The sequence below is a fragment of the Castor canadensis genome, chromosome 5, assembly GCF_047511655.1.
Source record: "Castor canadensis chromosome 5, mCasCan1.hap1v2, whole genome shotgun sequence".
NCBI classification, from domain to species: Eukaryota; Metazoa; Chordata; class Mammalia; order Rodentia; family Castoridae; genus Castor; species Castor canadensis.
This window is the reverse complement of record NC_133390.1, coordinates 80,505,708-80,520,095: the sequence shown is the minus strand read 5'-3', so window position 1 is coordinate 80,520,095 and position 14,388 is coordinate 80,505,708. Positions and strand designations below refer to the sequence as shown.

The following is a 14,388-nucleotide window of genomic DNA, read 5'->3' as shown; positions in this document are numbered from 1 at the left end:
TTAGAAGCAATGCTGCTCAGCTAGAAAGAGAGATCACAGATAGGGCAGTAGTGGAAAACATTTAGAAGAGCCACAATTCCTTTTCTGATGCTCTGTGTCTTCCCCTCTCCTTTTTTATGACCCTTCTCATGCTGGGGGTATTTTGCTCTACCTTCAGTGTTCCTCTGCCTTCTCATGTTCTGTACTCTAGAAATGGTTTAGTGAAATAGATTTATTCTGACATCTCAGCAAATTCTACTACAGAGTTGCTTTTTAATTAGTAATGATAGATTTAAGCTAAAAGAAAGATTCTAGTGGAATTCCAGGCCTCTTTGAAAGGCAGCAGAGATAACTGTGTCCCACTTGGAATATTGACATTTACCACAAGTAGTTTCCTACCAGGAAAATTGACATTTACAGTTGGAATTACAAAACCTGATTTTGAATCCTGTGTAATCCAAAAACACTCCAGCTCTGAAATTCTGTCTTTTATTCTTAACAATGTGCACAAAAACTTACATCGTTAGAGTTAAAAACTGGGATTTGGCTTTCTTACAGTTTCCCTCAAAGTAGAAATACAGGAGACATGCCTTTCTGTAGAACTCTGTTACACTGAGTTTCTAGAAAAATATAGTAACTCTTCAGAGAAAACACCCTCAAGCATGAACCTTTTATGTTACCTGAGAAGAACTCTGTTTTCTTTTTTTTTTTTTTTGAGTTTTGCTTGGGGTGGGGGTGGGGAGGAGCTAAGAAAACCAACATTGCACATGTCCTGTTTTCTTGAACACTTTTTCCTTCTCTTTAGCTTGCTCAGAAATTTTGGGACCTATTTACTCAAGGACCAGGACATTATATTGTGATGGAAAGGCATATGGTTATTCTTCAAGGCCTTCAAATTGGCCATGGAGTTATTCAGCACCACTCCCTTTTCCTGAGTGGGTACAGGTTATCAACATGATCCTTCAATTTATATTGCCGTGAACTTAATAATAAATACACTACTCTGATCTCCCAACTTGTGACTGTAAAGCTCACTTCTACATTATAGGAGATGCATTCAGAATTTCTTGATATTTTTGTGTTTTTCCTAATCATTTATTCAATTAAGAATAAATATCACCTGTGGCCATTTCTTCTGGACATTCCTGAATTGGTACCTTCCACCCACTTGACCAAATACTGAGTGTTTGCTATTTGGGACTATAGGGGAAAAGTGAAAGGAACCAAGTTTCCTTTCTTGTGTACCTGTAGATACACAACATCCAATGCTCTTATGTGACCCTATTCAATCTTCTTAGTGACTCTTCCAGACTGAGTGTAATGCCTATTCTAAAGATTATGAAAATGACTTTTATGAAAATGTGCATAATATCCAGTCACTCACTCTGTGTCAGATCCAGAAGATGATCTGGATATTTTGATTGGCTCCCAACATACACATTTATTCTTTGTTCATCCGTGGTTTCTGGCCTTCCTTCCTCAAATTAAGTGGATTATGGAGAAAAATAATAAATTAACTAATAAAATAAAAAATAATGACCACAAGGGAAAGGAAGTTATAACAGGATGTGGAAAGGGAGGCATTTACTACAACTGAGTGTCCAGGGAAAATGCAAAACTCATAAATGTACTTTTTATTTTCCTAATTATTATCATTAATGGTTTGATTATGCTTATCATAAGCTCTTGCTGTATATTTAACTGATTTGGTGAAGGTAAAGAGACAGGTAGAGGTCTCCTTACATCAGAGAAGATCAACCTGCATCAGCAACGTGGGTTATCTGATGTCTTAGGTATTTTGTAGTGGGCAAAGACAATTAAAGAAGCAGTAGCTGGCAGCATTTCTCCTTGCAGTCTTGCTCTGTGCTTTCTTATACTTTCATACAGAGTTGTGGATGTTCCCAAGTTGATCTAAATGTGCTGACTGCCCATGAGGCTCCTATACAGTGGATTTGGAAGTGCTTGGTAGGTTTTAGAGTGCTTCCCATTACTGTGTTCCTTGCTCACTCCCTTCTGGGTCTCCAACATTTCTCTTACCACTTTACCCATTTCTTGATCTTATCACCTATTGCCTACCACCACCTTATTTCTAGGTAGATGTAACAGAATGAAAGAAAAACCTTGGGTTAGGTGTTAAGAGACCCAATTTTAGTCTCAACCCATTTATACAGTAGTGTATAGTCTTGGGTACATTTTTTTCTTAAAGCCTCATATTTACTCATTGCTATAACCATAACAGTAATTTCTGCCCATCCCTGCCATGCTATACCATCCCATGCACCATAGTGATATCACAATCATTCAGAACCTAGTAGTAACCTGAAGTGTCTTTTTATTGGAAGGATTTATTAAATGAACACCTTTTTATGTAATTTGGATCTATGATTGTGAGTACTTCAAAAGGGCTAAAGGAAAAACTCAGTGTCCTTCTAACATTAAAATCGCTGACTGTAAAATGCAGTGTGTTTGTAAATTTGTTATTAATTTTATATGATCAGGCTAATTTAAGCAAGCATATTGGCTCACATTACTGTAGCTGTGGCTCTGCAGTGATTTGGAATGGAGCCTTCCATGATTCCAGTAATTATGGAGAATGCAGTGGTATCTTCGAGAACCACTTACTATAGTACCCAAATCCTTAGTGTCAATTTTTTACCATTATTTTTTCAAACATTATGTTGTATTTGGAACCTGAATTCATTTATAGCACCTTTAAATTTTATATCATACACACCCACACACGCACACACAAATAAAACTTAAAGAAAATGTTTATTTCTCATTTAATGAAAATATGGCTGAAGCAAGAGAAAGGTAAATCAGAATTAAGTAATACATTTTTTATTTGAGAATGTTAAAGGGGAGCTTTCCCCATGACACTCAAGGTCAAATCTTAATTCTATGGTCACAATAATGACTCATTTCTAATGCTGCAGTCTATGAAGTTATTTCTCATCTATTTTTCAGTTCTCATCATAGCCCAAAAGACCCTGTTGTTGCCACTACTCTTGCATCATATTAAGATGAGAAACATTTTTTGCTTTGTTTTGTTTTGTTTCACAGGTTCTCATATTTAACACATGCAACAAGGGTACATGACTGTAGTTCATATAGTTTTCTCTTGAGACAACAAATGCAAAGACATTAAGTGGATTGAACAGTCCCCTACAGTAAAAGAGGGCTTAAACTTTGATAATCTGGCTCTCATTCTAGTCCACTTCACTTGTTCTATACTAGAAGAAAAAGTCAGAAAAATGAATTAATTAGGGACTACTCTGAAATGTACATAGTATGATAAATCAATTCTAGTAATTGTTCAGACTGAAGATTATATACCAAATGGAAAATGGCTATTTTGTCTTTTCTTTTTCCATTTTCCCAAGATTTGTAGGAAGTAGTAAACATGACAGTTGTTTGAGCTACAGAGTTCTCCTGAGTAAAGTTTCTCTCATTGTCCATGAAAGTTTCAGCCAAGAATGCATGTTTCTACCTTGGGGGCCTCTGTATGACAGCAGATGTGCTACCAAACATCCTGTTTGATTGCCTTTGCATTTATTTTCTGCATATCCGAAATGGTCTAAGAAACTACAAATGCAATGCTTCACCTGCAATTTGAGCTTTACATCTCCATGACTTATCAGCCTTTGTGTCTTTGCCCAGTTCCTTTCTCTCCCTGGTTTTAAAACCTGTTTGGTTTAAAATGCAAGAAAGAGGAAGATGTTGTAGGGAATGGAGAAAAATGGAGGCAGTAACAGTTTTCCCTCTCACAAAGGAAATACATTAAACTTTGGAGGCTACACATTGAGGAAAAATATGGTTTAGTATTAGCTTTGCAATCTCTCCCTAGGCAGGAAATATTCCCAGATAGAAACCCAAATAACTTCCTTTCGTTAATTCTGGAGGAATATTTTGCAAATGTGTACTTTGAGGCTTTGTTTTAATCTGAGACCTGTTGGAAATGACCATTCCCCACTTTTTAGTGCCCCATGCTGACTACCACTCCCATGTTTGTGTTCCTAGGACCTCGATGCAGTCTCAGTCTTCATACGGTAACAGCTCCCCACCTCTGAACAAAATGAACAGCATGAACAAGCTGCCTTCCGTGAGCCAGCTTATCAACCCTCAGCAGCGCAACGCCCTCACTCCCACCACCATGCCAGATGGCATGGGAGCCAACAGTAAGCATATATCCCTTTAGCAGCAGCTAAACGATGAACAGGCTAGTACAAGAGAAGACTGCTTTGGAATGGGGAAAAGTCTGTTTCCTTAGCTAAGTCTGAGGCACAGTGGGACAAATTAGAGCAAAATTTCATGACTTCTCTTTCTTGCAACTAACTTTTCACTCTTGAGGTGTGTATGTTTTATTGTAAAATGGATTGGTAGATATGGAAGAGGATGTTCCTTTAGTAGGTATTAAAGATCTTTGCAAAACCAAAAGTACACTTCCTGCCAACATGGGTGGAGACCCTTGTCTTCCCACCTATGAGATAGAAAGAAATACATCCAACATGCAAGAAGTTACATGGTACAATAGACTTCAAAAAGTAAAGAAATAGATTCCAGTCTGTATCCTATTACTATATTAGCCGTGTGATTATGGGCAAGTCACTTCTCTGCTCTAATGCTTAACTTTCCATCCATAAAACTATTTCTTTGTACATTTAACATTTTATAAAGTCTATGTCCTGACAGTCTTAGCCTTTTCAAGTCATTTACTCCATCCCATACACAGTCAGTAGCAAAATGACCCAAAATAGCATCTTCCTTTTGCTTATTCACACACAAATTTCTCATATCAACTAAGTGAAAATATAAAAGGCAATGTGAGAATTGGCTCCACACAGATGCTGATTATCATGTAGCTTTTCTATAAATATAATTATCTTATGCATTAAAACTAAATCTAGCAAAGTACAAACACAAACTTGAAAAAAAAATAAAGGACTATAAAAATGTAGAAAGGAGAATGATGTCCCTAGGAATGCAGAAGAGTGAACACTATACAGGTCTCCTCTAATCCTCACCCTATTAAAATACCTTCAATCTTGACTTATTATTTTTATGAAGACTTTAAACTCATATTTCAGTGTTGCCTTGAAAAAAACTGGGTTTTTTTTTAAAAGAAGTCAAGAGAGGCTAAGATGGTGGCTCTCTTTGGTATGGTTGCACATGTTTATATTTCAGTGAGACAGGGGTAAATGTGGCTGTTTGCATTGTAACAAAGACTCTAGATCCAGACTGCTGTCTCACTAGTGATCATATATCCTAAGACTCCAAATCTGACCTCATAGGGGTATGCTACTTAGACAGGAAAAGAATAGGAAGCATTCTTTTTCTACTTTATTTTCATTCTTGTTACATTTAGAGTAACTAAATGTTTGTTCCTTGGGTAGACAAATAGTGGTAATGGTGATGATGCTTCACATTTGTACAACTTTCAATTTACCTACTTTTTCTTATTTATAGTTCACAATTATTGTTTGATATTCTCAGGACAGTCAATGGGGAAACAGTTTGAGACGCAAGAGGACTCTGCTCTGTGTTAGCTAGTTAGTGGCAGGGGACTTTCCCTGGGGCACACTTTTGTTTACTAAAGTAGAAACTAATTACATTCATCTTTTGTAGATAAACTATTTTGCTGTCTTTTGATCTGAAGGCAAAATTGTTGTATCAGTGTTATTAGTATTAAGTTTTTCTTCTCTATCAGTGAATATAATTCATGGTTTAATAAAGTAGCAAGTATTGGGGCATTGCACATCGATTGCTGAACTGGACCATAAGAAACAAGTTAGAATCTTTCATTATATTTCTTTATTAGGCATAAATTCCCTACAAATATTGCAATAAGTTCTTCTGTTTGCAGACACATATTGTAAAGGTAGCACTCTCTTAATCACAGGTTTGGTCATTTGTTCACTTAACAAGTTTATTGAGCATCTTATGCCAGGCACTGTGCTACGGTCTGTGGGAATCTAACCATGGATAAGATCTAATCTCTATGCTTAAAGAGAGTAGTCTATTGAGGGAAACAGAAATATAACCTAAGAAGGCCAAGACAAGAAAGATTATGCTAGCATTAGGAGAAATAACTGATTGGACAATTAGATGTTGAAAAGAGGGTGGGAAGAGATTGTCGTATAAGAACAGTAGTCAAGAAATATATAATTTGTTTGGAGTTTAGTGGCTAGTCTGTTTAACTAGATGTGTAAGGCATTAGAAAGGGTATAGTGAGAGATAAGATAGAAAAGCAAGGCTGAAGGTTTATGTCCTCAGTACCATTAAACCAGGCAAGATGGACCTTAGGGATGCTGACATATAACAGCAGTAACCCTCTCTATTCCTCCTGCTTCTGTTCAGTTCCTATGATGGGCACTCACATGCCAATGGCTGGAGACATGAATGGACTCAGCCCCACCCAGGCCCTCCCTCCCCCACTGTCCATGCCATCCACCTCCCACTGCACCCCCCCACCTCCGTACCCCACAGATTGCAGCATTGTCAGGTGAGTCCACAGCATGTGATCCTGGGGCCTGTTATAAGCATCTCTGGGAGGTGGAGGGTGGACAGTGTCAAAGCTGATAAAATAGTTGGAATAAAGAAAGCAGCTCTGGGGTTGAAGTTCAGTCACTATTCTCTCTGATCTTTAGAGTTGTCAGCATAGTTCAATCAAGGAGAACTCCTATAATCATCATGAGGCAAAGAGAAAATGTGTCTTTATATGCGTACAGGTTTCATACCTGTTTCCACATCATCACTTACCCTTGCCTCCTTCCCCACATTTTTACACTGCCAATTGTGGCCCTCAAATTGGTGCTCAGGGCTGGGTTTTCCAAAAGGGAAGTAAACTTGCTATCTTGCTCCCTTTCCTGCTCTCTAGGCCTCATAGCTCTCAGCAGCCATGGGACCATTATTTTGGGATTGGATGTCCACATGGACAAAAAATTAAATGTTAGGAAAACTAAGAAATTTTCAAGAAACTAATAGCCTCTCATGCTCTGCATATGGGGAATGGAGACAGTCCAGGCAAGGGGAGTTCAGATAGGCAGAGATTAGAAATGCATGAAGCCTGAAAGATTTGTTTCCCAAAGAGGCAAGAGTCAGGCCCCAAATTTCACACTTAGTATTCGTCTTCTGCCTCTGCTTCATGTGCAGAATGATTCTTTGACTTCTAGAGTGATATGAGTTAGTCCCCACGCAGTGTCACTCACAGAGTGAGTAGTAGGTCACTTACAGAGATAGCAAAGTCCATGACTTATCTCACACAGGGATTGACCCTGTAATGATGGTGACATCATCAGTCTTAGGAGGAAGTCAAAAATCAAAAAGTATAAGTGATTTTCTAGAGTAGTGACCTACAATTTTTAAACCACATAAACCGTTCTCAGAAACGTCAAATAATAAACAGTTGATGGAGAGATGCTCATTTTGAAGTGAAGACCAGGAGGCAAGAGGTTTGTGAACCTGACCACTGGAGTTCTTACCTTCACCCCTACAATGGCTCCTAAGTCATTTTCACAGAACCACAGAACACTGCAAATTTCTATTTGAAAATTACTGTCTATAGAAATCCTTACACTTGATTTTGTCTTCTATAGGCCTGAAATTCAAGTTACCTGGCATCCCCAAACTTCCATTCCAATGCCCACATATATTTTATCTGCCCCTAGTCTCTTCTACAGTGCATCCAAGGGCAAAATGTTGGGTTTTCCTTTATCTAGCCAATGCAGTTGGGGTGAACTTTCTTTTTCTGTTTCCTCCTTCCTTTTCCCTTCTCCCTCTGCAGTTTCTTAGCAAGGTTGGGCTGTTCATCATGTCTGGACTATTTCACGACCCAGGGGCTGACCACCATCTATCAGATTGAGCATTACTCCATGGATGTAAGTAATTGTTAGATTTTTCTCTTGAGTTTTATTTCTTGATTTTTTTCCCTTTGGTGACATATACCTTAGAGTTCAATCCCCACTAGTTTTAAGACTTGTTTTTGTCATTCCCTCAATCTTCAGTTCTGAAGAAACCCATAACCATGTTAGAAAGACTCCCCAGCCACAACCTATACAAATTAGAAGATCAGCAATCAATCTTCCTCAGCTTGTCTGATCAGTCAACAGTTGTCTCTTGCACACTAGTATATTGAAATTGGAAAAGAAGAAATACAGTCCCTATCATCAAGAAATTTATAATCTCAAATCAGGTGTAGTTACACATGCCAGTAGTCCCAACACTCAGGAGTCTGGAGGAGAATTATTTTAGCTCAGGAGTTTGAGACCAACTTGGGCAATCTAATAGCAAGACACCATCTCAAAAACAAAAAAGAAAAATTTATAAATTCTAAGTGCTAATTAATTTTTGAACATTGTCATTAATCTGTATAAATCCCAGAGCAGAAAGAAAGTGGTGTTATTCTCACTCAAAAACATGAAGAGATGACAAAATGGTTACTTGCCATAGTAAGTTGTTGATAGACCAAGAATAGAGCCCTGATGTGTGTCTAGTCTGTAATTCTATGAACTGGCTGTTTCTGCCTCTCATTAAGTTAGATCTTTAAGAGGGAGTCTACCCTTCCTCTCAATTAAGGTTTGTGTCCCTTCAATTATTTTTAATTCTGTTTGAATGTGGCCCAGCCATCCCTGAGCAGTGGAAATGATTTTTGGCCATGGGCTCAAGTCCTAGCCAAGAAATGAAAACTTTACAGTGTCACTTTGCCTTTTTGGACTTAAGTTAATTAAATTGGGTTCAAAACCTCTCCCTTCTGTCTTCAATATTCTTTGATTTGTCTTTTAAAATAAGCTGGACTTGAGGGAACTTTCTCTTGCTTCCTACCCCATTTCTGGAACCACTGTTCATATGGGAGCTAGTATTGTTCTGGTTTTTGCCATCTGATTTTTCTCCCAGGCTGTTCTTTTATACTGCTCTCTTTGGGGTTCACTATCCTCTCTTCTGGCTTCCCAAGGGCACTTTGAAATGGTGGAAATAGTCGCCACCTCTGCTACTGCTTCTGTAGCTGGGACCTCTTTTTTCCCCTCCTTGAGCACCGATGCTAGAGATGCCTCTGCAGCATGAGAATTCCCAGCCCTGTGATGACAAGTGTATGCTGTACTGACCTGATGCCCACTCCTCCTGACCACACAAATTACCCCTGGATGCTGTTCCCTGGCAGAACATATTATAAGTGAAAACTATAGAAAAAAATTTAAGGATAAGTTACAACAGATTGGGATAACTTTAAAATCACTTCCATATACTAAAAAGAGTAGAGTTGCCCTATATTTGAGAGTGTCCTATAGTTCCCAAGAAGCAGGGGATCTACCCCTCCCCATATTTTTAAAGTGAAACTACTTGTTCATTGTCCCAACTGAGGAGTGTGTCAAGGTGATCTTGTAGCTATTAAGATTTGGTAGATGATCTGTAAATCTGTCTCTCCAGGTCTTGACTAGTTAGTAGTCTAGTTTATGAAGTGCATTGGACTTAGAGTCTCAGAAGCATAAAGAATATAAGAAGCATAAGGAACATACTAACTTATCTATTTGTGGGTTATCTTCTGTGCAATATCTTCTTCTGTTACAATAGAAAGTTGGAAAACTTCTAATTGTCTGAAAGTTCGTACCATAAAAACATATGACACCATATTGCAAATTTTGAATTGAGATATGTTGAAAAGCTATAGAATTTTCTCATTGATACTTCAGCTTCTTCCTTCTCATTTCTGGAAAAAGACACCTTTCTCTTTACTTGTGATTTAGCTCCATTATAAGATATTTGACATCCCTTCTGGGAAGAGGAACGTGATTAAGTTGGGGAATCTTCATTATTATCCTTTGTAAGATGCAAGGCTTGGGTAATAATATAATAATAGAAATTGTTAACATTTATATAGATATGCTTTCAAAATCACATTTGCCTATAAGTCCACAACACATTTTGGCCTAAAAAAACACAACTATATCTCATTTTAACTAAGAGGAAACTGAGGTCAGAACTGCTAAAGCTCTAGATCGGAAGATGAACCTTGGCCAAGGTCTGATGACAGCACATTGTGCTTTCTACATCCCATGCTGCTCCATAAAATAACATGAGCTGCCACTTAAACTAACTAATGCTGATAAATGAAAGAGATGCTGCTATAGTAATTAAGACTGATCCTATTTGCAGTGCCTTCTGCCTCCACTCATAGAGCATGGACACAGTTGTTGTGCATTTTTGATACCCTATTTTATCCAAACACTAAGAGACCTTGGACAAGAGGTCCATCTTAGGCTCAAGGGCTGTCCTGGGTCCACTATTTACTCATCTAGTTGTATAACTTTGATGTGTCAACCTCTCTGATATTTAAGTTTTCCTATTACACCTTCAGTGTAATATACCACTTATCTGAGGATTAAATGAATCATGAGTATAAAATATTTAGCTCAGGATGTAGCACTTAGAAACCACTCAGTCCCCATTAGTAACCTTTTCTTCTCATGTCCTCTCCCAGTAGTGTTGACATTCCATTAATACTTTTCTTCTAATGACTAAAACCAGGTAGATTTAAGAGTCAAAAGGTATCTTATAAATCTGTTTGGAATATTTCCACTCTTGTTTTAACTACTATCTGCCCTATTTCATCAATAAAGAAACTGAGGCCACTAAAGAATAAGTGAATTGTTATCCACAAGCACAGATGGCACCTGAAGGCTGCAATTATTTTTAGTTACATATAACATTGAAAAGTATTGGAAATCAAATTTCATTTTCCAGGTTAGGGGGTCAATAAATTCAGATCAATTAAACTAGAACACCCAAGAGTGCTAAAATGGTATGGAATAAAAGTCAATTGGTCTCTTTATTCTAATTCTCCCTGATTCCTTTCCTATTGCACAGGATTTGGCAAGTCTAAAGATCCCTGAGCAATTCCGACACGCTATCTGGAAGGGCATCCTGGACCATCGACAGCTTCATGACTTCTCCTCACCTCCTCATCTCCTACGGACCCCAAGCGGTGCCTCTACAGTCAGCGTGGGCTCCAGTGAGACCCGTGGTGAGCGTGTGATTGATGCTGTACGTTTTACCCTCCGCCAGACCATCTCCTTCCCACCCCGTGATGAGTGGAATGACTTCAACTTCGACATGGATGCCCGTCGCAATAAGCAACAACGCATCAAAGAGGAAGGGGAGTGAGCACCATTATGTGGGCCTTTCCTGTTTTCCTACCTACCCCCCCCCCCAAGGCACTCCTGTTTGATCTTTGAAGCATTCTTCCTAAGTCTTCCCTTCTTCTTCTCAGTCTGATTTCTTAAGGGAAGGAGAAGTAAGAGGCTACCTCTTACATAACGTCTGACCTGACACCTGATTTTGATTCTGGCTTTAAGCCTTCAAAACTATTGCTTGCAGACTGAGTTGTCAGGACTAGATAGAAGAGAGCAGAAAAGCAGTGGGTGTCTCCTTATGCTGCAGAGATCTGTCATTGACTTTTATAAAGCATTTTCACCTTTATAGTCTAAGACTATATATATATATATATATATATATATATATATATGCACACACACATATATATATATATATAAATGTATAAATATACAGTATATATTTTGGGATGGGGGCACCAAATATTGTTTAAAATGTAATTTAAATGGAAATTGACTTGCACTTACTGACTTTCTTTTTAATTTACTTGCTTTCAGTGGCTTATCTATACCCCTTTTCTCAGATGTATCATGTACAGTCACAGGAAAATAGAGATTGATGGTACAAATGAGTGACCATGATGTATAGGTTTTTTCAGTTCTTTGAATGTTAAACATATATACCACATCAAACTTTGCATAGAGTCAGTTAAATTAGCCTTTATTTACTGTGTGGTAAGACTGTTCCACATTGAGTCTACTAAACAGATATCTCATCAAACTATGAATTTAAATTCCTGGAATATCTTTTGAAGGATAGACAATTTTTGATAAATGTTTCTTCTAAAGACCTCCTATTTCATAAAAATGTGCCTATAGAGGCTTCTTTGTCATCCTTTCTGCAAGATTTAAAGCAGGAATGGTGATTTGGAAAATATAAACTTATAAGTGAAGCTTTCATGTGGCATCAGTTTTTGTCTTTCGATCCTTAAGTGTTCTAGTGTTTTGGAAAGTAACTGGGTGTACCCACTTTTCTGTCCATCTCCTTTGGTGTTATGCATAGATTTAAAAATGTTTCAACAGATCAAGGGACAATCCTTTCAGGAAGCTGTTGCTGAAACCATATCAACAAAGACTTGTTTTAAAACTTTGTGAAAATGTAAATCAAAATATTATCCCTTGATATTCTGGAAACATGCTTTGTAAGAAATATATTTTTTTCACAATATAAAACAAATATTTTGTATATATGCTAATGAGCTCTAAAATCTTCCTATGCATCTGGGCAAAGGGCTATCATTGCACATAAACTTCCATTTTTATTTTAGAGTGCAAAAGGGCTTATGTAGCTCTAAACTGTAATGTATTAATTCATCTGAAATGTGTATATATATATATCTATCTATCTATATATATAGATAGATAGATAGATATAGATATATAGTATGTGTGGAATTGCATTGTATTTTTTTTTCTTCTTGGGATAGCGGGTTTTCCAGAACCACATTTGAAACCTTTTTTTAAAATGTTTTTATATTTTCATGAAAATATCATTTAGGAAAAATATGTTAAATAAGATATAATACCATAATTATAAGATGGGGAAAGGGAAATTTGTTGGTTTTTTATTATTTTTTTAATTTTGTATGCTAAAGCGAGTGAGTCCTTAATTTCAACATTTTGTTGTGCTTAAATGATTATAAGCACTGTTAATTTCTGCAGCTTTGAAAAAACTCCTTAGGGGAAAAATGAAAGCTGTGAGTTGGCCATGTTGGAAAGATAAATGACTTCCTCTGTGTCCTGAGTGTTTGAATAAACCTAGGACCTCTGAGCTATTTCAGCACTATTCAAGTGGCACTAAGGACTCAGAAATTCCTGTATTGCATCCATGGTTTAGTGTTAGGCAAAGCTAGACACAGTTACTGGCCTCATACCTCGATGTCAAGGTACACTGCTTGTCTGAGTAGTGAGGATTAGGATGAATAATACTGAGAACACATGTCTGGGAGTGGCCTCAGCTTAATGTAGCTAGCTGAAGAATGGGATGGCTTTTGTTTGGAGGTGGAACTAACAGGAATAGAAAGCAGAATTATCTTCATTAAATTCATTTCTTTTGTTTGCTTTTTATTCCCCTATAATACGTTAGTGGGATGTTGAATGTTAAAGAGATAAGGTTTGTTTTTTTATTATTTTTATAATTGTACAAAAATCAAACAAATGTCAAAAGTTTTATATGCTTTATTAATGTTTTCCAAATGTTCTTTCTTAGAGATATACTTTTTTTAAAGCTTCAGTTGCTTGTCTTTTGGTATTTTTGTGTTATGGACTTTTGGAAAGCCAAAGGCAAACCTATAAGCCAAGACATGCAATAAAATTAAAAAATAAATAAAAATGCATTGAGAAATTGTGTTGGTGTGTGTGTGCCCGTGTCCATTTGTCCATCATTCCTGGCTCTGGCCTTATTTCTACCACTGAGGTAGAGATACTGATGAGTTTCAAATATCGATGCTTCTCATTTTAGAACAAATAATTTTTCTTTTCTTATGTTAACCAGGCTATAAAACAGAAAAGACCAGGAAGCTATCCTCTTTTGATATACACTAACGGGTTTAATAATTTCTTTGAGGTACAAAAATATTTTGTAGGAAACAGGGACTTAAAGCTCCCAATGTCTAAATTAGTGACTGCCCCAGGATGTGCAGCAACGACATCAGTGCTGTGAAGTCACAAAGCACCCTGGTTGTAGGTGGGGACAGACAGCAGACAGGGGACTCTGTGCCATGTTCCTGTTTAAAGTCAGGGTTAAATATCCCTTTCCAATTATGTGCATAGATCACTCAGTAGAATATTATAAAAATAGTTTAATGATTTTCATTAAAGAAAAGCAAAAGTTCATTATTTTGTGGGCTCATTAGATGGCATGAAAAAAAAATACCTTACACTTATAGAACATACTCTTATTTAACTGAAAACTATATAGCAATTTGTTTTCCTAATCTTAGATGTAATCACATTTTGAAGATATATATATATGTATATATATATATATATATGTAAGACAAGAGAATCTTAACTTAGGAATACCAAAATCCCTGTTCCTTAAGATCTAGGTTATAGATTCCCCAAAATAAAATCAAAATGATTAGCATAAAGGTTCCAGTATGAGGAATTGAAAATTAAAGAGCTATGAAAATGATTAGTCTCTGATAGCCATCACAGAAATTTAGATTCGGTTTAGTTTTTTTTATTGAGTTCTAGCCATTTATATGGATTGGTATTTTATCACTTTTATTTTCTCTTACAA

At 37.0% G+C, this 14,388-nt stretch overlaps 1 protein-coding gene across 8 annotated transcripts in view; it reads left to right on the top strand.

Annotated features, from left to right (window-relative positions):
• Tp63 (tumor protein p63) overlaps positions 1-13,493 on the top strand; it is a 213,115-nt gene extending 199,622 nt beyond the window's left edge. For 4 of the 8 annotated variants that reach the window (XM_074073543.1, XM_020153945.2, XM_020153947.2 and 1 more), the window contains 4 exons: positions 4,000-4,157; positions 6,337-6,481; positions 7,763-7,856; positions 10,840-13,493. In XM_074073543.1, the coding sequence (XP_073929644.1) occupies positions 4,000-4,157; positions 6,337-6,481; positions 7,763-7,856; positions 10,840-11,136 (694 nt within the window). In that variant the 3' untranslated portion in view covers positions 11,137-13,493. The remainder of the gene's footprint in view (positions 1-3,999; positions 4,158-6,336; positions 6,482-7,762; positions 7,857-10,839) is intronic. The other 4 variants (XM_074073544.1, XM_074073539.1, XM_074073538.1 and 1 more) reach the window with 2 other exon arrangements.
• Positions 13,494-14,388: the final 895 nt, after the last annotated feature.